The sequence below is a fragment of the Bos indicus x Bos taurus genome, chromosome 13 (assembly GCF_003369695.1).
Source record: "Bos indicus x Bos taurus breed Angus x Brahman F1 hybrid chromosome 13, Bos_hybrid_MaternalHap_v2.0, whole genome shotgun sequence".
In the NCBI taxonomy this organism is placed as follows: domain Eukaryota; kingdom Metazoa; phylum Chordata; class Mammalia; order Artiodactyla; family Bovidae; genus Bos; species Bos indicus x Bos taurus.
In genome coordinates, this window is record NC_040088.1 from 18,726,844 (window position 1) to 18,753,830 (window position 26,987).

Genomic DNA, 26,987 nt, shown 5'->3' on the forward strand with positions numbered 1-26,987 from the left:
ACCAGAACTCAGCTCTGTGTATGGCTCTCACTGAGCCCTGTGGGACATTTTAAGACCCAGATCCACTCCCCATATTGTCTTCTTCTCTTCTGTAGTTGACCCTTGAGCCTGAAGACACTCCTCTTCCTTTTCCTGGTGGTCAACACCCTTCCCAGCCTTGACTGTAGCACAGATACATTCTCCCCAGGTTCCCCCCTTTTCTATTTCCCAAATAAGCTCAGGATCCTGCTGATCACTTTGAGAATAGTTGGGGATGACAAAATAAGTAACACTGATAAATGATAATAACAGAATTTTATGGTGTTCTTTGAGACTAGGCCTTAGGTAGCCAGTTTTTTTAACCTGCAGACAGAAAAAATGGAAGCCTAGCCAGCAACTTCCCTGAGTTCACCAAATCTGTTCCTCCTAATCTCTTCTGCCAGGATGGCTCTCAAAGGCTAAGCAAAGCATGAAAAGTAGTTCACGGGGTTCACCACTCCTTTGGAGATGCCTCTGGGTATCTTCTTGCAGTTGTGGGCAAGCAGTAAAGAGTGGTTCCCAGGCCGATCCCACCCCTCTGGGCCTTTCCTCACACTTTAGTCGTGTCTGACTCTTTGCAACCCTATGGACCATAGCCCGCCAGGCTCCTCTGTCTATGGGATCCACCAGACAAGAATACCAGCGTGGGTTGCCCTTTCCTCCTCCAGGGGATCTTCCCAACCCAGGGATCAAACCCAGCCTCCTGCACTGCAGGTGGATTCTTTACCACTAGCGCCACCCGTGAAGTCTGCCATTCCTCTTCCCCTCAAACCCCTCCTGCCTTGAGCTTCTCACCTTCCTCATTCTGGGAGAGCTGTCTCTGCAGAGCCTGCAACTCTGTGTGGACCTGGCTCTTCTCGGCTTCCATATCACTGAGACGCTGTTCCAGCTTCTGGGCTTGATCCCGCAGATCATCCTGGGAAAGGAAGTGTGTGGAACTCAAGTGCCACGTCTTCCGGAAGTGTGTGGAACTCAAGCTCCACGTCTTCCATGATGTCGCCCCAGTCCAGGGCCTGAGCCCTCTAGTCCCTCAGGCTCTGTCAGGGTTTGCCATCGAGGACCTACTCTCAGATTGCTGGGTTATTTACCTCTGAATTCATGTGCATCTGGCTCCCAGAAGTGATGACAGGCTCTGCCCCAACTTGGCTGGAGCCTGACTTCCCCTTCTGACCCGTCTGTCTTTGAAACAGAACTCCTACTGAAGTCTTAGCCCAGGATCCCTCTCCTCTTCCTGAATCACTTCACATTTTAGCTCAAAGGTCACTGCTTCCTTTCTTCCGACCCTCTCAAGTCAGATTGCACTGCCCCTACCTCCTATTATCAGAATGTGCACCTGTTACTGATCTAGTTAATTCTAGCAGCTCAGCTTTATCTCAGGACAAAGCTGGGTTGCTCAGCCCTGTCATGAGCCTTCCTGAGGGAAGAGAGCAGGTGTTTCTCCTTTCTGTATCCCTAGCTAAGAGTGCGTGCTGCTGCTGCTGCTAAGTCGCTTCAGTCGTGTCCGACTCTGTGCGACCCCATAGACGGCAGCCCATCAGGCTCCCCCGTCCCTGAGATTCTCCAGGCAAGAACACTGGAGTGGGTTGCCATTTCCTTCTCCAATGCATTAAAGTGAAAAGTGGAAGTGAAGTCGCTCAGTCGTATCCGACTCCCAGCAACCCCATGGACTGCAGCCCACCAGGCTCCTCCGTCCATGGGATTTTCCAGGCAAGTGTACTGGAGTGGGGTGCCACTGCCTTCTCCGTCAGAGTGCATATTGACACTCAATTTTCACTAACTGATAGGTTCACCATAAGGTGGGATTTGGAGGACATTTCATATTGTCTTGGGCCTAGAATGTTCCTATAAACGGCAACCTCAAATCTCAGTGATCCCCATTTGTTGGTTTCTTCTTGGAGGTCTTGGCACCAAGAACAATTTGTGGCTGAGAGGAAAATGATGTAAAGCAATATCCCAGATCTACACAGAGTATCACGGTTTACAGGGCTCACCTGAGTCCCTCGCTCATTTAATCCTCAAAACCTGGTGAAGTGGGCACAGTGTACCCTAATTTACTAAAGAAACCAAGGTCCAGGAAGCCGAATGCTTTATTCACGGCTGCCAGGTAGTAAGCAATAGAGGCAGAACTCATTCCAACTTGATGTCAGAAATAAAACAGGTCAGGGACTTCCCTGGTGGTCTAAGGAACCACCAGGGGGTTAGCATGGCTAAGTCTCCACGTTCCCAATTCAAGATGCCTAGGTTCAATCCCCAGTTAGGGAACTAGATCCCACACCCCGCAACTAGTAAGACCCAGCACCATCAAATAAATAATTTTTTTTTTTTTAAAGAAGAAATAACACAGGTCAAACTATGCCATGAGCCTTTTTCAGGGGAGGTGAAGAGCCTGAGGAAGGAGAACAGAGACACATACCCGGGCCTGCTGCGTCTTCCACAGGTCTTGGTGAAGCTTGTGGAGGGCGGCCGCCACTGCCTCAACTGAGAGAGCCGTCAGGAGGGGCCCTCTCTTAAAGAGGATCCTAGCGCCATTCTGGTCTGAAAAAGGAGGAAATGCCTCCTGACCTGGCTGCACTCTGACATGAAATAGCCACACCACACCACCCAGACATGGCCCTGGCCTTCCTATCCACCCCTCCTCTCCTCAAAGAGTCCCCCTCAGCAGTTTGTTCATCGTGCCCTGGTCTGCATACCTAGGTGCCAGGCGCTTTGATGCGCACTAGAAAATGCCAGCTATCATTTGTTAGGCATTTAATAAGTGCCAGGACAGGGAAGCCTGGCGTGCCGCAGTCCATGGGGTCGCAAAGAGTTGGACACGACTGAGCGTGTGAACAAGTGCCAGGGACTGAGCGGGTGATTTTATTTCTGTCATTTCATTAACTCCTCAGAAAAATCCTGAGAGGTGGGTACTTATAACACCCTCCTTTTATAGTTGAGAAAATCAAGCTCATACAGGAGAGGTCACTTGCCCAAGGACACATGTCTAGCAAATGGCAGAGCTGGGGTTCACACTCTGACTGAATCCATCCCAGAGGCTGGGCCTTGGCCTTGATGCAGTACTGCTTGGAGAACTGTACCCTTCTCCTCCACCCCGCGAGCTAGGCCTGGCTTTGCCCAAAGGCCTGAGCTCCTGGGTGGCTCCCTCACCTGGCTCCGGGCCCCAGAGGGAGGGTGCTGAGTCTCCCCCGCCGTTTAGCTCCAGCCTGCTCTCGCAGGCAGACCCCAGGGCCTGCTGCAGGACAGAATAGAGGCTGGCCAGCTGGACCTGGGCCTGGTGCCCAGGCTGCTGCTCCGCCACCAGCGCCTCCAGCCGGCTCTCTGTGCTGCGCAGGCGCAGCTGTAGTTGGGCCACCTTGGTCTCCTGGGCCCACAAGGAAGCTCGGAGCTGTTGTTCGGTGACTCGAGACGCCTCAAGCTCCTCCAGCAGCTGAGTCTCCTGGGCCAGGAAGTCAGCCTCCTTTTCCTTCACCTCCTGCTTCAGTAATTCCACCTGCCAGAGAAGATGTATGGTCACTCCGAGCAGGGAGTGGACACCCTCTCCCTGGACCCTCCCGGGACCAGTCCCACTCGATCCCCAGGGTTGTGCGGTTGTCTGAGGCTGGGAGGATTTCAGGAGGCTCAGCTCTCCAGCAGGAAGGCAGGGTCTGGAATGAGTGTCACCCCAGATCTGACCTACGCACCTACCTAAGGACTCTTAACACGTGGGCCTGGGCTGTGACCTACACACCTACCTAAGGACTCCTAACACGTGGGCCTGGGCTGTATGCTCCTGGGCTCTGGCCCTGGTCCCCTTGGCAACTATGCCAGCTTCCTGCTGTGATTAGAAATCTGCCTGAGAGACCTCCCTGGTAGTCCAGTGTCTTAGACTCTGTGTTCCCAATGCAGGGGGCCTGGGTTCAATCCCTGGTCAGGGAACTAGATCCCACATGCTGCAACTAAAAATATTTTGCGTGTCACAACAAAGGTGACACCCAACTAAGATCTGGGGCAGCCGGAAAAAGAGAGAATTCTTCTTGAAACCCTGATACTGAGCCAAAAGAAGACGAGTCACAATAATAATGGCTACCATTTACTGAATGCTTACTGTGCTCCTGACACTTTCTATACTCCTACAATGATTCAGAATTATCACCCTCGTTTTAGGGATGAATAAAGCGTATTCACACAACCAAGAAGCAGTAGAGCCGGGGTCACACCAGGACCGTCTAACAAGCAGACCTGGGTCCTGCTCTACCACAGTCTATATCTAGCTCTCACTCCCTTCGTGCTTTTCCTCCCAGTTCCATCTTTCCTCCGTGCACAGGTCTGGGGTCCTGCTGTGAACAGACCAAGTCCATGGAAGGCCTCTTGCTGCCGTGGACCCAAGGGAAGTAATATTTGTTCCCCTTGCTGTGTCTTGCCGGGCAGACGAGGCACACTTGGCAGTGGCCAGGCTTGAACAGGCCGAGTGAGCCCTATCCTCTGGGTACCATGTTCCGGTTATCAGCGGCCTGTTCTTGACTCTGGGTCAGGTTCCCACGCTCCACCCCACCCAGTCCTCGCTTCCCTCTCCCACCGGGGCTGCCAAGGCCCCAGCATGACTGAGCAAGCACCCGCTGACTCCAGAGGCCGGCTTCCACCAGGGAAGAGATTTCCTGCTGGGGTGGGAGATACCTGGGTGCTGAGCTCTTTCTGCCCGGCCTGGGCCTCCTGCATATCCTGGCGCAGGGAGCTCAGCTCTTGCTGTTGAACAGAGTCAGCCTCTTGCAGAACAAGGAGTCTCTGTTCCTTTTCCACCAGCGACAGAGTCAGGCTAAAAAGAGAAGGGTCAAGTGCAAGTTCGATGCATGAAGCAGGGCACTCAAAGCGGGTACTCTGGGACAACCCAGAGGAGTGGGGGTGGGGAGGGACATGGGAGGGGGGTTCAGGATGGGGGGATACATGTGTACCCGTGACTGATTCATGTCGATATATGGCAAAAACCACCACAATAGTGTAAAGTAATTATCTTCCAATTAAAATTAATAAATTAATTTTTTAAAAAAGAGAGGGGGTCAGAGGGCCAGGCCATTCTCTTAGGCAACGAAGAACTACCTTCTCATCTGACTGCTCTAACATAGCATGGATAGTAACAGTAATGATCATGATTACAGGCTAAGAATAAAAGCCTGTGTTTATTGAGTACCAACTGATTGCTCCTAGGTTCTTCAACTTCACAATTTACTCTTTGGCAAATTCCAGAAATACCTACACAGTACCTCAAATTCAACACGTCCAATTCTTCCTGTCTCCTCTGCACCTCCCCTCCCCCCAGTCACCCCTGCTACATTCCCCAGCTCAGTGAATGGCCTCTCTATCCACCCTTAGAAGTCCTGACCACATCACAGAATTGTTCCCTCACTCTGCCTGTGAACATTCCAAGACTACATATAAACCGATCCCAACTCCCCTAACGTCCCTCAAACCCCTTCCCTCCTCCTCTTCCTTACCACCCCACCAGGGTTCCAGCTTTGGTATCTCTTATCTGGACATCTGTACCAGCCTCCTACCTCTAGTTTCATCAACAAAAGGGTTTCTCCCCACTCAGACTCCAGGTGACATAATCTGCCAATACCTTCCCTTGGAGATGATTTGATTAATGTCTTCTCCACAAAACCTTCAATTCTATTGCGACAGAGACCATATTGTCTTATTTAAACTATATCCCCAACCTCTGGCATAGTGTCTGGTGCGTGAGGCATGTTCTCCACTAAATGAATGAATGAATGAAGTGCGAGCTGCAGAGACAGGGACCATGCCCTCTCTACACAGTTACCTGTAGAGCCCAGAGCTGGAGACATGAGTGGTTAGGGGACCTGAGCAAAGAACTGTCAACCTCACTGTGACCCCTGGATCCAGACAGGCCAAAGCCAACTCCATGGCCTGTCGAGCCTACCTGGCTTTTTCTCTCTCCAGCTCCTTCTGAATTCGGCTACACTCCTGGGCCTCTCTCAGCTTTTCCTGAACCTCCTGGTCCACGAACCTCTGGGAGGCTTCTTTGGAAAGCAGCTGAGACTTCAAGTCTTCCACCTGGAAAGTCAAGAGCATGAAGGCCGGGGATAGGCGGCCAGTGGAAGGATGCTTCTCATCTAGGACTTAGGGTCCTTCAAGGTTTACCACAGTCACCAGCCCATTCCCAACGCCCTGGAGGGCCTGCCACCCCTTAGGTGCTGGTCTTAACTATCTCCCTCCGCCAGCCATTCATAAGCCCCTCCCTACCTTTCAGCCTCATCACCTGTCTCCCCAGCCTCACATACGGTGTATAAAGGAGGCACAAGGAAAAACCTTGGCTGAATATAACTCTGTCCAAAGGCCAAGTGATTATATTTTTTAAAAATAAACAATCCGAATACCATCTGATACAGGATTCTGAGAAGGAAAAGCAACCTGGTATAAAAACACTGGCTCTGTGGGGGAGGTTGGATCAAGGAGGCTGCCAAAAAAATGTGAGGTTTGGGTTTCCCTGGTGGCTGAGACAGTAAAGAATCCGCCTGCCAAGGTAGGAGATGTGGGTTCGATCCCCAGGTTGGGAAGATCCCCTGGAGAAGGAAATGGCAACCCACTCCAGTATTCTTGTCTGGGAAATTCCAAGGACAGAGGAGCCTGGGGGGCTAAAGTTCATAGGATCACAAAGGATCGGACACCACTTAGTGACTAAACAATAATGACCATGGTCCCCCCTGAAAGAGGTTACTAACTATCCCAGGGGCCTGGGAGGCACATGCTCAGTTCTGAGCACCCTTCACTTCTCACTTAATAGTGGGGCCCCCCTCCCCACCCCAAGCTCAGGCAGCAGGGCCAAGGTTTCCCCGTCCTGCCAGGGGGAGTGGGAGGGCCTGGCTGTGCTGGGGAAGGGTTGTGGGGCTGGGAGAGAGGAGCAGGGACCTGCTTCTGCAGGTCTGTCTTATCCTGCAGCAGGACTCGGCCCTCCTGCTGGAGGGTCGCCAGACTGTCTCTGTGCTGCTGGGCTGCCTGCTCCAGTGCCTGCTGAGCCTCCTGGAGCTGGGTCTGCAGCATCCCGGTGGTCTCCTGCAAGGGGAGAAGAGAGCAGGGAGGGGAAGAAAGCTTCCTTGGTCACGAAATCTGTGTTGCAGAGATTGTGTCGTATAAGTACTGGTTTTTAGGTTGGGTTGGCAAAAGCCGAGGCAGGGCCCAGCTGAGTCGTGTTGCTTCCATGATACCTTGTCACCTCAAGTCCTCACCTCCTTCTCCTGCTCCTCCCTCACCAAGCGCACTGCTCGCCCAGGCCTTCTTGGCCAGGGCACCTTACTCAGACCACTGCAGCAGCTCCTGCCGGGTGACCCGACTTCCACTTCATGCTGCCACACCCACACGCACACGTGTACACACACACACAATTCTCCCCTCAGCGGCTAAAGTATTTTAAAAATACATATAGTAAATCATGTCCCACTCTGCTTTTTAGATATCATCCAACACATTCCAGCTGTCCTTAGAACAAAACTCAAGCTCCTTCCATGGCTGACAAAGGGCTCCTGCCCCCAAGCTTATCAAGGGACTTGTCCCAGGTCCTTTCTGCCTGTCCCAGGTCCTTACGACAGCTATTTCTACTGCCTGAACTGTTCTTCAAATGGCTGGCTTCTTTTCTTAATGGTTTTATTGAGACTGAGCTCATATATCCTGCAACTGACCCATTTAAAGCAGACAATTCAGTGGTATTTAGCATATTCACAGGGTCGTGCCATGGTTACTGTGATCATTTTTTACCATTTTTATCAGCTGCAGAAACAAACTGCATACCCTCCCCATCCCCCAGCCCCACTTCCAACCACTCATCTACTCTCTGTCTTCGTAGATTTGCCTGTTTGGGCTACTGCCTACAAGCGGAATGATATCCCATGCGGTCTCTTGTAACTGGCTTCTTTCACTTGGCAAAATGCTTTTAAGGTTCACCCTGATTGTTCTAAGGGCCTGACTCTTCAACCTTCGTGGCTCAGCTCAAATGTCACTTTCTCAGTGAGGGCCCCGCTGACCACCTTTGTCCAAAGAGGCCTCCTCTGAATCCCTCTCAGTTAGCTCGGCCTATTCATTTCCTTTATGGCCCTTATCGCGACCTACAATTATCTCACTTATTCTGTGTCCTCTCTGCCACTGTATAAAACACCATGACTGTCACGTTCACCATTGTGCCACACCTTTCTGTCGGTGGAGTGTCAGCAGCTAGCCTGGGGCCTGGTGCAAAGAAGTGCCAAACAGCAGGTCAAGGTGAAAGAGTGGGGACTTCCCTGGTGGTCCAGTGGCTAGGAATCCGCCTGCTAATGCAGGGGACATGGGTTCGATCCCTGGTCCAGGAAGACTGCTGGACGTGCTGCAGGGCAACTAAGCCCCACAACTGCTGAGCCCGTGCTCTAGAGAGGCCACCCCAACGAGAAGCCCGAGGACTACAATGAAGAATAGCCCCCACTCACAACTACAGAGAGCCTGCACATAGAAACCAAGACCCAGTGCGGATAAAAATAAATAAATAAACATTAAAAAAAAAAAAAGAATCCACCTGCCTATGCAGGGGACATGGGTTTGATCCCTGGTTGGGGAACTAAGATCCCATATAACAGGGCAGCTAAGCCCACCTGCTGCAACTACGGAGCCTGCACGCCGCAACTAGAGAGAAGCCTGCACACTGCAACGAAAGATCCCTGAGGAAAGATCCCTGCACACTGCGGCTAAGACCTGACACAGCCCAATAAATAAATATTTAAAAAAGAAAAACAGAACAGTGTGAAGGAGTGAATCGCCACTCCCTTTCCTCCCTGCCCAGGACCACCCTCCATACCTGCTCCTTTAACTGCTGAACCTTCATGTCCTGCCTCAGCCGCTCCAGCTGTTGGCTGGCCTCTGCCAGCTCCTTCTGGGTCTGCAGCAGTGTCTCCAGGAGGGACATCCTCTCCTTCTCTGTCTCGAGCTGCATCTATGAAGGGGCAGGAGGGCCAGGGCTTGTTGGGTCAGGGGTCACCATGCTCATCCATGAAGCCACAAGTGCACGCCAGCTGCTCTAGGTTCTTCTGGCAAACGGGGTTAGGGGGGCAGCGGTTGCTGAGGGCAAAGGAAGGTTGGGACCACTGACTGAGAACCAGGAAGTGTGAAGGTTGCCACTGGTTTGCAAGCTGACAGGATGTGGTAAAAGGCGGCCCTCCCTCAGGAAGTAGGACACACAGCCAGCCCTGCAGTTAACGGTGCCGATCACCTGCTCACGCCCTAGAGTGAGTAGGGGCAGAGTGGGAGGCCTGGAAGCCCCTGTAGCCCCACTCCTGGGGAGCTGGAAGGAAGTGGTCCGAGGCAGGGGGTCACAGGGAACACGCAGCCCTCCCAGCTGCCCACCTGGCACAGGGCGCTCTTGGCCTCGGCCCGCTCTTCCTCCCTCTGCGCCCGCATAGCCTCCATTTCTGCCTGTTGTTCCCTCAGCCTCGCTTCCAGCTCCATCTTCTCCCTCTCCAGGCTCTCCAGAACCTTCTCCAGTTCCTGCCGGTGCCGGGAGCGCTCTTCTTCCTGGTCATACGAAGGAAACACCGATCGAGCTGAGAGGGTGAGGCGCGGAGGCAGAGAAGCACCGGATGAGAGTAAGAAGTCTACCGCTCATCAGCTGCGTGACCTCGGTGTCTTCCTTACCAAGCCTGTTTTCTCATCTGTGAGGTGAGGCTAATTATCCTGCTTTGCCTATCTTGCCAAGTTTTATGAGAATCAAGTGAGATTTATTAAAAAAAAAAAAATCAGGGGTGTCCTTGGCAGTTCAATGGTTAAGACTCTACACTCCCAATATAGGGGGCATGGGTTCAATCCCTGGTCTGGGAAGATCCCACATGCCATGGGGCGACTAAGGCCATGCACCACAACCACTGAGCCTGTGAGCCACAGCTACGGAGCCCACGTGCTACAATGACCAAAGCCTGTGCACCTAGAGCCTGTGCTCTGCAACAAGAGAAGCCACCGCAATGCAATGAAGAGTAGCCACTGCTTGTCGCAAATAGAGAAGGCCTGCGTGCAGCAATGAAGACCCAACACAACCAAAAATAAAATACATAAATTGAGATAAAAAAAAACACGGACATCCCTGGTGGTCCAGTTGTTAAGACTCTGTGTTCCCAATGCAGGGTTTGACCCTTGGTCAGGGAACTAAGATCCTGCATGCCATACCATACCACCAAAAAAAAAAAAAAGATATAATACATGTAACAGTGTTTTCTAAAGTACAAATGTCCCTCACATAAGCTACAAATATCGTATTTTAAAGCAACCACATCATGCTTGGTGGTTGTAACAGCAAACTGAAGTGGTGGACTCATTCTCTGCTGCCCCTCTCCCCTGCTCAGAGTGGCAGGGTCACCCTTCTGAAAAGCCAGCCCATGTCTAGCTATGATGTCTTCTACAGGATTCAAGACTGTCGGGATGGAACATCCCGGTCCTCCCAGAATCCACCAGTGACCAACGACTTTTCTGATTTCCTAGATGAATCCAGCCCCTCTGTCAGGATCTCAGGATGGTGGTGAGGGGCTGCCTGGGTTGGAGTCTTTACTCCAGCACTGCTAGTATGACCTCAGTTAATTTCTATCACATCTCTGTGCCTCCGTTTCCTCATCTATAAAAATGAGGATAGGGAATTCCCTGGCGGTCCAGTGGTTAGGACTCTGTGTTTTCATTACCGAGGGCGCAGGTTCAATCCTTAGTCTGGGAACTAAGATCTTGCAAGCTGCACAGCATGGCCAAAATATAAATAAATAAATTCTGGGTCAAAAAATAAATGTTAGTCACTCAGTTGTGTCCGGACTCTTTGCGACCTCATGGACTGTAGTCTACCAGGCTCCTCTATCCATGGGATACTGGAGTTGGTTGCCATTTCCTCCTCTGGGGATCTTCCAGAACTAAGGACTTCCCTGGTGACTCAGATGGTAAAGAATCTGCCTGCAATGCAGGAGAGCAGGGTTTGATCTCTGGGTGAGGAACATCTCCTGGGAAGGAAATGGCAACCCACTGCAGTATTCTGGCCTGGGAAATCCCATGGACGGAGAAGCCTGGTGGGCTACAGTCCATGGCACCGCAAAAGAGTTGGATACGACTTAGTGACTAAACAACAACAAAAAGAATAAAAGTAAAACAGACATTTTCAGACAATTAAATACCAACATACCCTCACCAAAGGTTATCTTACTTCAAGAAGGAAAATAAATCCAAATAGAAAACCCGACATGCAAGAAGGAATGGTGAACAAAAACAAACCTTGTAAAATTTTCAGGATATCCAAACAATGATTGACTGTATAAAATAATCAAAAGGCATAACATATGGTGTTAACAAACTAGTAATAACTAAACACGCTGACTAATACAGTTGATAGGTGAGGAGGAGTGAAAGCAGGTAGAATGTTCTGTGATCCTGTGTCATTCAGGAAAAGAGTAAATATACCAATTGACTTGAGATTCTATTAAGTATGTATTTTAAAATATTAAAGAATAACTAAAAGAATAAAAAACACAGTACATATCATCCAAAGTAGCAGAGAGAGAAAAAAGATAAGAAAAGAATACAGCTTAATCATTCAATATAATCCTCTAAAAGAAGTTAAGGTGATCTCCCGTCCCAAAAGGTAAAAGACAAGATGAATAGCAAAAGATGACAGAAATAAATCCAAACATACCTATAATAAAAGCAAATGGACACAATAAAAGCAAATGGACTAAATTATATAATTAAAAAGCAAAGGAAACACAGTTCTGAATTGGGCAAGAATTATCCAAGGTATTTCTCTGCTCCCTTTACACCCTGGAGACCAGGTCTGTCTCTCCCATCCCCTGGCCACATCCACCACCTACCCACTTCTCCTGGAGCCGATTCACCTCCTCCTCATGGGCCGACTTCAGCTGCTGCAGGGCAGCCTGCCCTTCTTGCTCAGCCTGGGCCAGCTGCCTGGCTGCTGTGTCCCGTGCCTGCTCTGCCCGGCTCCGTTCAGTGTCCAGTTCCAGCTGCAGGCACTTCACTTCCCCTAGGATGCCAGGGACAGGATCTGTCTGGTCTCTGAGCCTCTGCCCTCCCATCTTTCACCCTCCTCCCCAGGCCTCATGAGGAATTCCCATCTCAGAGGCTGGGGGTGTGTGTGTATGTGTGTGTGTGTGTGTTAGTCACTCAGTCATGTCAAACTCTTTGCAACTCCATGGACTGTAGGCCACCAGACTCCTCTGTCCATGGGATTCTCCAGGCAAGAATACTGGAGTGGGTGGTCATTCCCTTCTCCAGGAGATCTGCCTGACCCAGGGATTGAACCTGGGTCTCATGCATTTCAGGCAGATTCGTTATCATCTGAGCCACCAGGGGAGCCCCCTCAGAGGCCCTGGGTCTGGCTCTAATAGCTTCCCACCGTCTTCCTGGCTTTTAACATCCCCATGGACTGAAGTGTGCCCATCCCAGCTGGGTTCTCACCTTGGATTACTTCCTTGGCTTGCGTGACAGTTTGAATCTGGACCTCCAGCTGCCCTTTGGTGACCTCTGTCAGAGAATTTTGTTGCTGGGCCTCAAACAGACTGCTCTCCAGTACCTCCTTGGCTGAGCTGTCAGGTTCAGGAATCAGGAGAGTTCTTACCCATTAAGCCCCTTACCCTTCCTTAAGAGGAGTCGGGTTCTAACTTCTGGCCACCTAGAGAAGCTAGAGGGGCAATTACAAACTCATAACTCATTGAAACCCCCATACACTTTGGGCAAGGAACTCAGCTTGGCTACGCCTTGCTTTGCGAAGCTCTCTGCCCCTGGTAGAACTGGGGGTGGGCCCTACCTGAGCCCCAGAAGTTGTTCTGTGAGCTCCTGCCGGTCTCGCTCCACAGCCTGTAGCCGCACCTCGAGAGCTGCCTTCTCCCGTGCCAGAGCCTCCTTCTCCTGGACTTCTCGGGCGAGCATCTCTTCCTGGCGCGTTGTCTCTTGCTTTAGCTGTTCTGTCTGAGCTGAAGCTGCCTCCTGCTGGTGATATGTCTGGGGGGACAGAACTGATGAGACCAGCGCAGAGGCAGGACCCCCCACTCCAGGCTGCTATCACCAGATTAGGGTCACTGGACCCACCTCTGTGAGCTGTGCCCTCTCACTCCAAGGGCCATATATCTATTTCCCTGATCTACGCAGCGTGCCCAGACCAGGAAACATGCTCTAGGGTGGCAAGAGATCTACCTCTAAGGAGCTTTTAGTCTTAAGAAGTAAGACACACACACATTACCACAAAGAAGGTCATCAATGCCCTGAGAAAGACTCTGAGAAGGGAAAAGTGAAAGTGTTAGTCACTCAGTTGTGTCAGACTCTTTGTGACCCCATGGACTGTAGTCTGCCAGGCTCCTCTGTTCGTGGGATTTCCCATCAAGAATACTGGAGTGGGTTGCTATGCCCTTCTCCAGGGGATCTTCCTGACCCAGGGATCGAACCCCAGTCTCCTGGATTGCAGACAGATACTTTACTGTCAGAGCCACCAGGGAAGCCCTCTGAAAGGGGAGATTGCATATAATTATTAGGTCAATGAGATGTTTGGTAGAGAAGAAAGATCACTTTGAGTTGGGCCATTGGTTCAGAAAAAACTAATGGAGCCCCTTGCCATGTGTTAGACACTGTGCTAAAAGCTGGAGGGATTAAAAGCAAATAAGACATAGCCTTGCTTCAAGGAGCTTTTGGTGGAGATACATAAACAGATAATTATAATACAGTATGAAGGCTGTGGTGGTTGAATAAATGCGACGTATTATCAGAGAACACAGGAGAGGCATCTAACTCAAATTGATGGATGTGAAGCAATGGGGCATAAGCGAAGGATTCCTTTAGGAATTCTTTTAAGAAACTGGAAGATGTATCCCAAACTATTCATAGTAACGCTGCTCATTTCCAGGAAATGAGATTTTCCCTTCCTGAATCATTTCTGTAGTGTTTTCGTTTTTTTACAGTGTGGCAGTTTTCTCTTCTCACCTCGCTTAGCTTCTCTTGAATTTCTTCCTTCTCTTCTTGGATGCCCCTGAGGTCCGCTTGCAGCTCCGCCCTGGTCTCCTCTGTTTTCTGCAGCTGGGCCTCCAGGTGGCTGTTCTTTTCCCACAGGGCTTCCCTGCTCCTCTCGGCCTCCGCCAGGTCCACCTGCAAAGTGCTTCTCGCCTGCTCTGCTGCCTCCATCCTCCTGCACACAGACTGCTTCTCCTGTTCTAACTACTGGCCAAAAAGGGAAGGGCATCAGAGACAAAGGGTTGTGGTTTAGAGATGAAGAGGTGAAGACAGAAGTCCACATGAAATACATGACTCTCTTCTCCACAGAAGGACACAGGAGTGCTTATGGGAGAGGAGGACTAACCACACATTTGGGGTCTAGAGCCTTTACTCCAGGTACTAGATGCTGGGGACAGAGACAAAAAAGGCAAAATCCTGGACTTGCCCAGCGGCTCAGTGAAGAATCCGCCTGCCAATGGGTTCGATCCCTGATCCAGGAAGATCCCACATGTCTTGGAGCAACTAAGCTCGTTTGCCATGACTATTGAACTTATGCTCTAGTGCCCGTGAGCTGCAACTACCGAAGCTCACATGTCATGCTGCCACAGAAGCCACAGAAGCCCTGCAGGGCAACCAGAGAAAAGCCTGGGCAGCAACAAAGACCTAGCACAGCCAAAAAAATGAATAAACAAAATTTAAAAAAAAAGCAAAATCCTGCTCTTGAAGAATTCAGAAAAGGGAACACAGAATATTTCTGGGGCTCAAGGGAACCAGAGTGATTCAACAGACAGTTAAGTCTGTTCTGTTTATTTTTCTAGCACCCTGAAGCATGCAGGATCTTAGTACCTCCACCAGGGATTGAACCCACGCCCCCTGCAGTGGAAGCTCAGAGTCTTAACCACTGGACCACCAGGGAAGTCTGAGACATGTTAAATTTTTAACCTCTAGAGAAGATTCTGAGGCTTGGGCTCTTCAGCAGATCCTTTTATGGTGGTTGGTGTTATCTCAAACAACAGGATTGAAGCCTAGTCTTCCTTCTAGAGGGCATGGACTTCCTTCCTGGCCCTGGTGATCTCACTGTAAAGCCCAAAGGGGGTCCTGCTGTAGACGTGGGAGGGGTCTACTTTTAATGGTTGAGCCCAGGCCTTATAATCTTTGCTTTCCTCTGCACTGTAAGTGTTCCTTTTGCTCATTCCAGGACTACATGGGAGCTGATCTGCCTTGGGCTGATCGTTTGAGAACTGTTCCTTGTCACAGGCCATCAGCTGTGTCTGTCTCTTGCCCTCTCGGTTGAGGCCCAGTCCTACCCCATGTGTCAGAGATCTTTGCTCACCTGGAGAAGCTGCTGGTTCAGTCCAACTTTATCTAAGGCCAAAGCCTCATTTAAGGCGCTCAGTTTGACAGCTGCAGCCCGAAGATCAGCGACCTCAGCCTTCAAGCTGTTCTCAGCACTTGACAGCTCCACGATTGACTGTTCTGCCTAAAAACAGACAGTTAAAGAGTTTCTTTTCCCAGTTTTCCTGCAGCAGTGAACAGCTCACATCCCCAGTACCTGCTGCTTCCTGTGTACAGACAGGAGTTAACACTTCATCCCGTCCCTCACATTCTAAACTTTTCCCTTCATTCATCCATTCACTCTCCCATGCATTCATTGAAGAGTGAGAGAGGAACTCACACGAAAGAGACAGACATTAGGATATATAAACAACCACAACTGTGGTGACAGCGCAGACAATGGAAACGCAAAGTGCTCTGGGACCTCAAAGAAAACATCAGTTCAATTTGAAAGAGTCAAAAAATGCTTGGTTGATGAGTTCACAGTGAAGTTGGACACTGAGAGATAAGGAATGGTTTGCAGTTAAAGGAGAAGGAAAGAAGCAGTTCAAGCAAAGGGAAGAATTCATACAGAGTGTTAGAGGCACAAGGGAATGGGTACCATGGAGAACACACTTAGTAAAGGCATGGGAGAAGTGAGGACAGGGATCTCAGGGGGAAAGGAGGCTAGAAAAGGTGGCAGGGGGCAGAGGGCTGTGAGTGTGACACCAAGGAGCTGGGGAGCCACTGAATGGTTTTAGGAAAGAGACTGCCACGACCAGATTTATACTTTAGAAAACCATTCTAATTCCAATAGTCTGTTGAGAGGGACAGAAACTAGGAATTGAGGCACAAAATAGGAAGGGCCATGGCTTATAAAGTGAAGAATGACGCAGGTTGTATACCCTTTTCCTAGAGACAATCAACTTTCCAAGCCGCCCGCCCCACCCCACCAGTGAGGGGGAGGCCCACGCACTCTGGCCAGCGCGGCGGTCACTTCTGTTTGCTCCTGCCTCAGCAGCTCCCCTTCCAGGCGACTGGACTCCAGGGCTTCCCGAAGGCAGATCAGTTCACTGAGGGACTCGGACTGTCTGGCTTCCAGGACCACCAGTGTCTCCTGACTAAGATGAAAAAGAGGAAATCTTAGGGAGTGGCTGTATCCCAAAAGATGTTGAAGCTGAAACTCCAATACTTTGGCCACCTGATGGGAAGAACTGACTCATTTGAAAAGACACTGATGCTGGGAAAGATTGAAGGTGAGAGAAGGGGACGACAGATGATGAGATGGTTGGATGGCATCACCGACTCACTGGACATGAGTTTGAGTAAACTCCAGGAGTTGACGATAGAGAGGGAGGCCTGGCGTGCTGCACTGCATGGGGTCGCAAAGAGTTGGACATGACTGAGTGACTGAACTGATTTGCCTTTGTGATACAAAAGAATGAAGGTGGTCTCTAAAAACTGATAAGGAGAGAGCTCCAAGACATAATGTGAAAAAAAGCAAGGTGCAGAACAGTATATGTGGCGTGCTCTCTTTTATGCAAGAAACTGGGGGAAATACGAATATACGCACACATTTGCATAAGGCACCACTAGAAATATGAATAAGAAATTAATTTAAGTGATTACACACAAAAGGAAGGGATACGGGATGGATGAAGTAGAAGGGACAAATACTCTCTCTGTGCATACCTTTTAAAATAGTTTTGACTTTTGAATTATACAAAATTTTCTTGTTAGCCACACTATGTGGCATACATGGTCGTAACCCCCCCAGTCAGAGATCGAACCTGTGCCCCTTGCAGTAGAACTCTGGACTCTTAACCACTGGACCCACAGGGAAGCCCCTTGAATCATAGAAATACTAATAAATGTATTATTGAGTCAAACAATTTAAATTTAAAAACATAAAACTATCTTTGTGGATTGTTGGTTCTTTGCCTTGGTATGGGGAGACCCTTCCTTGCACCAGTCATGATCCTTAGAGGAGTCCCTTCAGGATTCCATCATTTATGACCATTAGGTGCAAGGAGCCGGGGAACAGGAAAGAAGAGGAGGTACCAAAGATGAAGATCCAACCCGTTACCAGGTACTGAAGACCTACCACAGGCCACACTCTGTGCTGGCATTTCGTAAAACACAGTTTTAATCCTCCCAATGACCCTTCAAGGGAAATATCACCACTCCTATTTTACAAATAAATTAATCCATCCAAGCGGTCAGAGCAATTATTTAAACCAAGCTTCTGCCCAGCTGTAAAGTCCTTGCTTTTTCTATGGTATAATATTGGGGAATTTATAGATAAGCTGGGTCCCTTTACTCTGGAATTTCCTTTTCTTAAAAAATATGTATTTATTTGGGTGTACCAGCTCTAAGTTGCAGCATGCTGGATCTTTAGTTGCAGGCTGAGGGATCTAGTTCTCTGACCAGGGATCAAACCCGGCTCTCCTGCATTGGGAGCTTGGAGTCTTAGCAACTGGATCACCAGGAATGTCCTTGGAATTCCCTTTCTTGACCAGCTCATTTCCCATTACTTCCCAGGATCAGTTCTACTCTTTGGCCAGCCCAGCCTCCTCTGAACATTCATTGCATCCTCCCACCTCCTTTTCTTTGCTAATCTGTTCCTTTAGGCCTTGTCCTGCTCTCTGCCAATCAAAATAATTAAGGCCCAGCTCAGCAGCGACCCTCTTCTCCGAGCAGCTTTCAGTAACAAACTGTTACCCTTAGTCTCCCAGAGGATCTAGCTTGAAGCTCTTTTTAGCTCATGCTTCACCTGGCCACGGTTTACTTGTCTGACTTCCCCATTATACTGCAAACTGCTTGAGGTCAGTGTCTTATTTGTTTCCCCCCACGGGGCCTCAGTTCCTCTAGGTGCTCAGCAAAGCCTGGATGAAATCTGTGCATTCATCCTTCTGCCAAGGGTAGAGCGGTAAGCTAAGCTGAACCCACTGCATGCCAGGTTTCTATTAACTCCGCTTTCTCAGGGTGGGGAGGGACAGGGCCAGGGAGAGAGGGGACTGTCACACGCACAGACGCTCCCTCTCTCGGACGGCCAGGTGCAGCTCCTCCTGCTGTTCCTCCTTCTCGCCCTGAGCAGAGTCGCCCTGCAGCTGGAGCTCCATGTTGGTCCTCCGCAGTCGCCACGCCTCCTGCTCCAGCACCTCCAGCTGCTGCTGCAGCTCCTCCCTGGTCTTCTGCAGGAGCTCTCGCTCCCTGGAAGGAGGCCAGACGTGAGCACAAACCCTGGAACCTAAAAACCCTCCTGGAAGCAGACAGCAGAGGGTCAAAGGAGAGGGGTATCTGCTTCCTTTAAATATCTCATCTTCCCTTTAGAGAAGGAAACTGGTTTGTTTGGTTCTTTTAGTATCTATTTATTTGGCTCCGACAGGTCTTAGTTGTGGCACACGGGATCTTTGTAGTGTCATGTGGACCTTTCGCTGGGGCACACGGACTCTGGTTGCCGCGTGTGGGCTCTCTAGTTTCGGTGCTTGGGCTTAGTTGCTCTGCGACATACGGGATCTTAGTTCCCCGACCAGGGATCAAACCCTGGTCCCTTACACTGCAAGGTGGATTCTTAACCACTGGACCACCAGGGAGGTCTCAAAACTGTTCCCCCCCCACCCCAAATCATCACAAAGACCCAAAAGTGAGTGAGCAGGAACCAGCAGAATGCAAAGCCAGGTGGTCCTGAACAGCCCTGGGTCTGCCAACCACACGATGGGAGTGGGAAAAGGCTGGGTGAGGACTGAGCCTGGGAGGAAGTAGGGGGACAAACAGCCCCCACTCACCTGCTGAGAGAGTCCACCTCTCCCTGCAGGTCCACCGTCTGCCCCGCCAGGGTGTCCCGCTCCCCTGTGAGCTGCTGCAGCCGCTGTCTCAGGGCTTCACCCTCTTCCTCCCACTGGTGATGCTGCTGTTGCCAGGAGCTCACAGCTTCCTGGCAGCCTGACAGCTGCTGCCTTAGGTCCTGCGGAGGGAGAGGGACAGAAAGGAGGTGGTGAGTAAGAGGGCAGGGCAGAGAGGGATGTCAGCAGCCTGGAAGCAGGGCTGGGCAAAGGGCGGGGGGACTGGTGTGACCAAGGTAAGTTGTGAATAAAGATGAGACCAGTCAAGGAGACAGAGCATCAGAGGTGACCGGGTTCTGTGGTCTCAGCATCTCAGAGTTCATCATTTTCAAATGTACCATGTGGAAGGTGGGGTTAGTAGTGAGTAGGGCTGGGACCCCTAGAACTGGAGAACACTTACCCACACTCCCCAGGGCTCCACTTTGCAGGGTGCAGTGAAAAGTGCATCAAAGCAGAGCGTGCCAGTGGCATGGGGAGCGTGCTGGCTCCCCCTCAGCACAGCTGGGGAGACCCAGAGATTCCAAAGGGCACTTCGGGGTGTTGACAAAACTCCTCATGTCAGGTCAACGTAGAGAAAGGGGCAGTCTGGGCTAGGAGGGTACCCGGGGCCCAGATCAGTTTAGATACCGGTCCCCACGGCTGAGGAAGAGTGTGGGGTTCTTACCTGCACAGCCTGGCGTCTCTGAGTCAGTACCGAACGCACCAGAGAGACAGCCTTGTCTGGCTGCTGGGAATCAAACCGGGAAGAGAAGCCACCAGGGTCCAACTGCAAGGAGCTCTCGTGACTAGAACCTTGGGCCATACTGTCCTCTTCTTCTACCATGGCCTGAAACCCAACACGGCAGTGTCACCATCCCACTGACCAAGGCCTAGAGTCCATGCAGAGGACTCACACTCCAGCCTGGACAAACCTGATGTTTTCTCTCTCCCAGGTCCTCTCCCTGGGGGGTGGGAGGAGGGCATCTAAGAGCAAAAAAGGGTGGCTTCCTTCAATTCTTCAAATCAACTGTTTACCATTGGTCACCCAAACCCAGGATGAGCATCAGGGCTGGAGCACCCCTTGAACACTCCATGAATAAATGAAAGAAGAGGTTATTGAATCCCGCCGCTGTCTGAGAACTGCAGCCGGCAGTAAGAAGGAGGGCCTGTTTCAGCAGGCAGGGCCAGCCCACAGAAGCTTAGCTTAGGGTTCCGGTTTTCAAACATACCCAGAGAGCTCATCCGCACAAGACCCTCAGTCCAAACTCCCCTAGGCACACCTCAGAGGACAGGGAGGCCTGGGTAAGGGCAGGCTGGACATGTCACCATGATGGGAGGCTGACTGGTACCTGGGTTATATCCTGGATCACTTGCTGTAAAGACAACTTCTCCTCTTGGGCGTTCCTACTAAGAGATGCCTCGTGTTCCATTAATTCTGCATGATTTGCCTCCTGAACAGGGAACAAAATGGAGCCTCTGAGCCAAACTTTCAGAGGAGGATTTATCATTTCGGGCCCCCAAATCAACCAGTCTCCTTCTGTCCCTTGTCACCCACACTTTTCCCCTGACCACACTGGAACGCTAACGGTGTCCTAGGACTCTGCGGACAATGTGATGGGGTGATTAAGAGTTCAGATTAAGGCATTAAGGGCTCCAAAGTAGGCTGTCCAGATTAGCATTCTCTCTCTGTCACTTTCTAGCCTGGTAACCTTAGGCAACTCCTTCTTTGAGCTTCCTTCTCTTTAAAATGGGAATAATTAACAGCAACTACTTCATAGATTTGTTCCCAGACTTGAATGAAAAAACTGCATGTAGGTTACTCAACACAGCGCCTGTCACAAAACAAATGTTCATTAAACGTGAGCCCTCATTGGATGAAGGATGGCTGCCGTCTCTGGACAGCAAATGGACGTGTGAGACCTAAGGCCAGAGGAACCTCTAGCCCCAAGGAAGGCCAGTAGTAAATCTGAACTCTCAAAATTTCGCTCCTTCTTCCTACCTTACTGTGCTAGTGAAGACCTAAAGATAAAGATTTGCAGCTATGGGCTTTTTTGAGGTTTTTTTTGGCCTATGCAAAATCTGAACCAACATTTGTAAATTGAGAGATTTTTATAAGCTGAGAAATTCATAAAAATCTACATTTCTGGCATCTCTCAAAAAGTTAACAAATGGACCACACCAGTCCCACAGGCAGACGCTTTAACCTCTGAGCCACCAGGGAAGCCCATCACTGTTGCTATTATTGTTCAGTTGCTCAGTCGTGTCCAACTCTGTGACCCCAAGGACTGCAGCAGGCCAGCCTTCCCTGTCCTTCACTATCTCCTGGAGTTTGCTCAAACTCATGTCTATCGAGTCACTGATGACATCCAACCATCTCATCCTCTGTCGCTCTCTTCTCCTGCCTTCAGTATTTCCCAGCATCAGGGTCTTTTCCAATGAGTTGGCTCTTTGCATCAGGTGGCCAAAGTATTGGAGATTCAGCTTCAGCATCAGTCCTTCCAATAAATATTCAGGACTGATTTCCTTTAGGATGGACTGGTTTGATCTCCTTGAAGTTCAAGGGACTCTCAGGAGTCTTCTCCAACATTACAGTTCAAAAGCATCAATTCTTCAGTGCTCAGCCTTCTTCATGGTCCAACTCTCACATCCATACATTGGAAAGACCATAGCTTTGACTAGACGGACCTAAGGCCTCATTCCTACATGGCAATTATTTCTTAAAGTTGAACAGTGGATGCCTCCTCCAGACAGGACAAATGTGTCTCAGGGTCCTGCAGTCCCCACTTCTCCTCTTTTTTTCCCTGTGTACTGAGATCAAGTGTCCCCTGTTGTACTAAATATGACAATATCGGAAAAATCAGAAATCTTACAGCTGAGCCTGCTTGACTCATTTATAGTATTTGGGCACGAGGACATCTGAATTTGCAAATTCCTGAACACAATGGAAGCAAAAAGGCGTAAGCAAGTTTGCTTCCCAGCTGATCTCAGTTTGGATGAGAAGACTAGGGATATGCATAGCGATGGGGGTTCAGGATTCGCCTAGAGTCAAAGATACAAAAACTAGAGATGGAAGAAAACATGGAACCAAGCCAGAGGTTCTGACGTCCAACCTAAGAGAATCCCTTTGATAACATCCTTGGCAGATGTTATCATGGACTTCACTCCTTCCCAAAGAGGACTGTTAAAGTATCGAGCAGCTCTAGCTGCAGCCGAGGTCTACATCCTGGTAACTTCTAGTCACTGGCAGGGCTTGTGGCCCCCTGGCATACATTAAAACAAACCAACTCTCTTCCCTGGTGTCAGTCCTTCAGTTACATGAAGGCAGTCATCATGTCTTCCTCAAGCCCTTCTCCGCCAGGCTACCCACTGCCATGCTCCTCAAGTGTTTCTTGTATGAGTACATTTTGAATCTCTCTACAAATTTCCCTCCACCCTCTCCTACTTGGCCATTGTGCCTCTTCACAAGTGTCCCACTCTTTCAGAAGAGGACACACTGCAAAGCTCCCCTAAGAAAGTAATAGGGATGCTGCTGCTGTTGTTAAGTTCCTAGGTCGTGTCTGACTCTTTGTGACTTCATGGACAGTAGCCACCAGTCTCCTCTGTCCATGGAATCTTCCAAGCAAGGATATTGGAGTGGGTTGCCATTTCCTTCTCCAGGGGGACCTTCCTGACCCGGGGATCAAACCCACATCTCCTGCCTGCATTGCCAGGAAGATTCTTTACCACTGAGCCACTTGGGAAGTCCATAGTAGAAAGAGTAGACAGCTAATGTTTATTAATAGGTAAATGAATGAGTTAATTAATTTTCAGATGGAACCAAAATTAATTTTGTAGCTTCAGGGGATTTCATCAAGGAACATTTAACTGGTATCCTGCACTCTTTGTCCATAAAGGACAGGAACCCACAGGCCCACTCCCAACGCCTTCGCAGAACAAAGGATCACATACCAGGATCTCCATCGTCGCTCTCAGAGCCTTCACCATCTTTTCATAATCTTCATTTTGCTTCTGAGACTGGGTCAGCAGAGCAGAGAGCTCAGTCACCCTGATGAGAAGAGCACAGCACTGTCACCTGGGCACCCATGGATGTGGACAGAGCTATGCAGCACACCCCCAACCCAACACAGACACCCCGCCTACAGGCACCCCAGAGTCCCTTGGGTGCCCCCAGCCCCTGTACTCCCTGAACACATGATGCTATAGCCTTGAACTCAGCAGGGGAAGCCAAATGCCACTCAGACACATGCAGGGATTTACCACATCTCAAGGCTGGAACACGTGTTTGGGGGCCCGAGAGCTGAAGGAAAGCCCTGGCACAGGCCCCTCCAGGCCCCACTTGATCTTGAAGTCAAGCACCCTGAAGCCAATGAGAACATCAGAATTGCCACATGGGATAGTTCCAAGGTCCCTCCAGCCCAAGGTTCTAACTCTGATAGAGAAAAAGGAGGGGCAATTTGGGAGAGATTACAGTCAACCTCCCTGATCTTAACCTCAAAGTTCAGGGAAATCACCAGGCCTCTATTACCTTTATCCTGGAGTGCACAGTACTTGGTATTATATGGGTAGCTTAACAAATATTTCTTGAATGAACTCATCCAGGAGTTTAATTTTTGTTTCAAAGTCTTCATAATTTGATTCTGCATCATCTTTAAGAGCCTGAACTCACTGTACAGTCACTCATTTAGTTATTGTATCACTAAATAAGCATTTACTAAGTGTCTACAATATGGCAGGTGAAGTGCAAAGCACTCGGTCACACAACTTGACTAAGACATTCTCTGTGCTTTCCAGTGCCTTCACAACCCAACAAAACAAACTGCAATTTACATACGCCACCGATAGGTGGTGACACTACCCTAGCCATGGGGTATAAACGGACCTCTGTCCTGAGATGACTCAAATACAGCTCTTTGCTTATGTCCCTGCTCTTCCCATTTTTTTTATATTGATTTTATTACGATCCAAAAAATAAAAGAGCCTAGCCAAAAAGAGAAAAGAAAAAACTAAATAATCAGTGAAATTAAAAAACTATTAATAATAGTTTTAAAGACCATGGTGGGGTACAGTAATGTAACAGGCTATTGAGGTCATCGAAGAGGTGACATTTGAACTATGCCTTAAAGGATAAGGCAGAGAGAGGAGGGAGGGAGGCATTCCAGGCCAAGGTCAGCATCTACAAAGGCAGGGAACGTGGAGGGACTTGGCTGTTCTGGGAATCGCAAGTAGTTTGGTATAGAGTCACTGCCAGTTCTGTGAGTCAACAGGAGGGAAACTGAGCTGTGAGATAGTCCGAGGGCAGAGGGTAGCGACATAGCCCCAGCTGTGGCCCTGGGTTTCACACTAGACCCTCCTCTGGCACATCTCCTTCCCCTCTTGTGGGAAGAGGGCTCTTCAGGTCTCCCCGGCCTGCTTGACTCCCCAAAGGAGTCGACCTTCCCCAGGCGATCCCCTCCTAGGACCCAGCCCATCTCACCGATCCTGAAGCTCTGCCTTCTCCAGATCCCCTTGACTCTTCAGCTGTATTAACTCCTGGCTCCTTTCATGGGCTTCCCTCTCCAGTTCCTGGGTCTTGGCTAGTAGCAGCATCAACTGGGATGGCTCGTTTCCATTCAGTCTCCCAGATCCATCAGACTCCCGAGATGGTGGTACTCCCACAGTCAGGCGCAGGCAAGAGGTCAACAGGGACCCCGAAAGCCTCGCGTGCTCAGCCTTGAGCTCCGTCAGGTCTCTGAGTCCAAGGAAGGAAAGAGCAGACTCCGGTAGGGACCAGGGATAGGAACGGGCATGTAGAGGTCACGCCCCAGGAAGAGTGGGTCTGGGGAAAACCATCTGAATCCAACAATTCCATCCCTCCCCACCAACTCTCCACCCCTGCCCTCCCCCCACAACCCTACCCCTCCCTTCTAAAGCAGCCCACTGTCACAAATCTGGAGTCAGCAGGGGCAAACCTTCTCCCATCTTATCCCCACACTGACCTGTCAGTGGCTGACTTCATTTCCAGAAAGTGGCGTCGGAAAGTCACCACCTCCCGCCATAGACCCAGAAGGCGACCGTGCTCCCCTTTCAGGTAGCCCTTGAAGAACTGTGTGTTCAGAAACCCAGGTCATATCAAAGGGCAGAGGACATCATTTGTCAACACAGGAGTCCTGGATCCCTCCCGACTATTGCAGGGAAGGGAAGGAGGGACTTACAGGAGACAGCTTACGAATGGGTGTCTATGTTCAGGTGATGCTGAAGTGTTTAATAAAATTAGCAGAGGGACTCAAGAGGTCAGAGGGCCTGGGATGCTATAAGGTCTTCCCTGAGCTAGATTAGAAGAGGATAAACAGTAGCTGCTCAACCAATGAGAGCTATTATCATCATCAGCACAGACTTACAATGAGGATTAAATGATACAACATATATAAATCACCTAATACAAAGCCTGGCACAGAGCAATGGCTCAAGCAACATTAGTTTCCTTTAACTGGGATCTGAAAATATCTTCCCATTCAATTTCAGTAGCTACCTCCTTGGCGTCTAGCTTGCAGACTTCCAGATGAGGGGAGTCTAAACTTTGAGATCCATTTAAAATCTGAGCAAGTCACTAATGCAGGAACGGAGCTGCTCTGAGCATCATGCTACCTGCCAGCAAAACCTCGACTGGGCAGGTAAGGACAGAATGAAGGTGACAGCCCTTCATTCAGCCCCTCAGCCCTGACAGCTCAGGGCTGAGCTGCCAGCATGAGTGCTAAGGACGGCCAGAGACTTAAACTACAGCTCAGTACCCATCCAGGTCCTGAAGGTAGCCCGTTCCTTCTGGCACTGACCAGGCCGTGCCCAACCTGCACTCCTCGCGCTATTCCCACCCGTTTCTCTTACCTCCTGCTCCATCTGCCACTGGCTCTCCTTCCTCATTAGCTCATCCCGGGCCCGGCTCCAGTCGACTGTCAATTTTTCCACATCTTCCCGAAGCGCTTTATTCACCACGTCAGCTTTTTCCATGTGCAGCCGAAGCTGGGTGTTCACCTCCACTAGATTCTCACACCTGCACTGGGGAGGGGTAGGAGCAAGTACTAAACCAAGGTCTGAGCCAACCCCCTGGACCTCTTGGAGTAAGACGACAACCACTGGAACTTTCCACTGCCAGAGCTGGAGGGCTAAGGCTGAAGTCCTTGGTTCTAAACCATGTCAGCCCTCCAGACAGAGGTTTTCCATCAGCCTGCTCCGCCCGTCGGCCAACCACCCAGGCCAGAAAGTTGGGGCCCATCACCTCTGTTGTTCCTCTTCCAATCGGATTAGCAGCTGTTCCAGGTTTGGCTTTTCCACGCTTTCCCACCTTTGAGGGATCGGTCCCTTAGCCAGATAAAAGCAAGCCTTATTCACCTCCAAAGAGAACATCCTGCAGACCAAGTCTCTGATGCCCCCTTCTACAGCAGCCCACTTTTCTAAACTCACATTTTTATTTTTACTTTTGGCTGCGCCATGCAGCTTGCAAGATCTTAGTTCCCAGATTAGGGATCGAATCTGGGCCCTCAGTAGTGAAAGTGCAGAATCCTAGCCCCTGGACTGCCAGGGAATCCCCCTGCTTGCTTTTGATTCTTTCTCCCCTTTGTTAGCGATATGTCTCTTTTCTCAATCACTGCATCCTGCAAGTAAATCCACTGTATATCTCTCTCCAAATGTGAACCAGTGACTTCTCATGAAAGACAGCATTTGGTAGTGAAAAGAACTTTTGAGTTAAGAAGCATAAGATAACAGCTTCCAGGGATTTCCCTGGCAGTCCGGTGATTAAGATTTTGCCTTCCACTGCTGGGGGTGCAGGTTCGATCTCTGGCTGGGGAGTTAAGATCCCATATACCTCACAGCCAAAAAACTAAAAAT

The 26,987-nt window shown here is 50.0% G+C and overlaps 1 protein-coding gene across 6 annotated transcripts in view; it reads right to left on the reverse strand.

The window, feature by feature from the left end:
- CEP250 (centrosomal protein 250) overlaps window positions 1-26,987 on the reverse strand; it is a 47,238-nt gene that overhangs the window by 10,789 nt on the left and 9,462 nt on the right. For 2 of the 6 annotated variants that reach the window (XM_027558703.1, XM_027558702.1), the window contains exons 4-26: window positions 26,377-26,459; window positions 25,986-26,151; window positions 25,100-25,206; window positions 24,598-24,852; window positions 23,073-23,169; window positions 20,474-20,575; window positions 19,810-19,971; window positions 19,089-19,267; window positions 18,331-18,513; window positions 16,277-16,421; window positions 15,320-15,466; window positions 13,978-14,208; window positions 12,812-13,005; window positions 12,463-12,590; window positions 11,859-12,028; window positions 9,373-9,540; window positions 8,828-8,962; window positions 6,919-7,062; window positions 5,930-6,063; window positions 4,669-4,807; window positions 3,163-3,505; window positions 2,432-2,553; window positions 814-934 (exon numbers count right to left, since the gene is read on the reverse strand). In XM_027558703.1, coding sequence (XP_027414504.1) covers window positions 814-934; window positions 2,432-2,553; window positions 3,163-3,505; window positions 4,669-4,807; window positions 5,930-6,063; window positions 6,919-7,062; window positions 8,828-8,962; window positions 9,373-9,540; window positions 11,859-12,028; window positions 12,463-12,590; window positions 12,812-13,005; window positions 13,978-14,208; window positions 15,320-15,466; window positions 16,277-16,421; window positions 18,331-18,513; window positions 19,089-19,267; window positions 19,810-19,971; window positions 20,474-20,575; window positions 23,073-23,169; window positions 24,598-24,852; window positions 25,100-25,206; window positions 25,986-26,151; window positions 26,377-26,459 — 3,655 coding nt within the window. Of the gene's footprint in view, window positions 1-813; window positions 935-2,431; window positions 2,554-3,162; window positions 3,506-4,668; window positions 4,808-5,929; window positions 6,064-6,918; window positions 7,063-8,827; window positions 8,963-9,372; window positions 9,541-11,858; window positions 12,029-12,462; window positions 12,591-12,811; window positions 13,006-13,977; window positions 14,212-15,319; window positions 15,467-16,276; window positions 16,422-18,330; window positions 18,514-19,088; window positions 19,268-19,809; window positions 19,972-20,473; window positions 20,576-23,072; window positions 23,170-24,597; window positions 24,853-25,099; window positions 25,207-25,985; window positions 26,157-26,376; window positions 26,460-26,987 lie in introns of those variants that run through there. The other 4 variants (XM_027558705.1, XM_027558704.1, XM_027558706.1 and 1 more) reach the window with 4 other exon arrangements.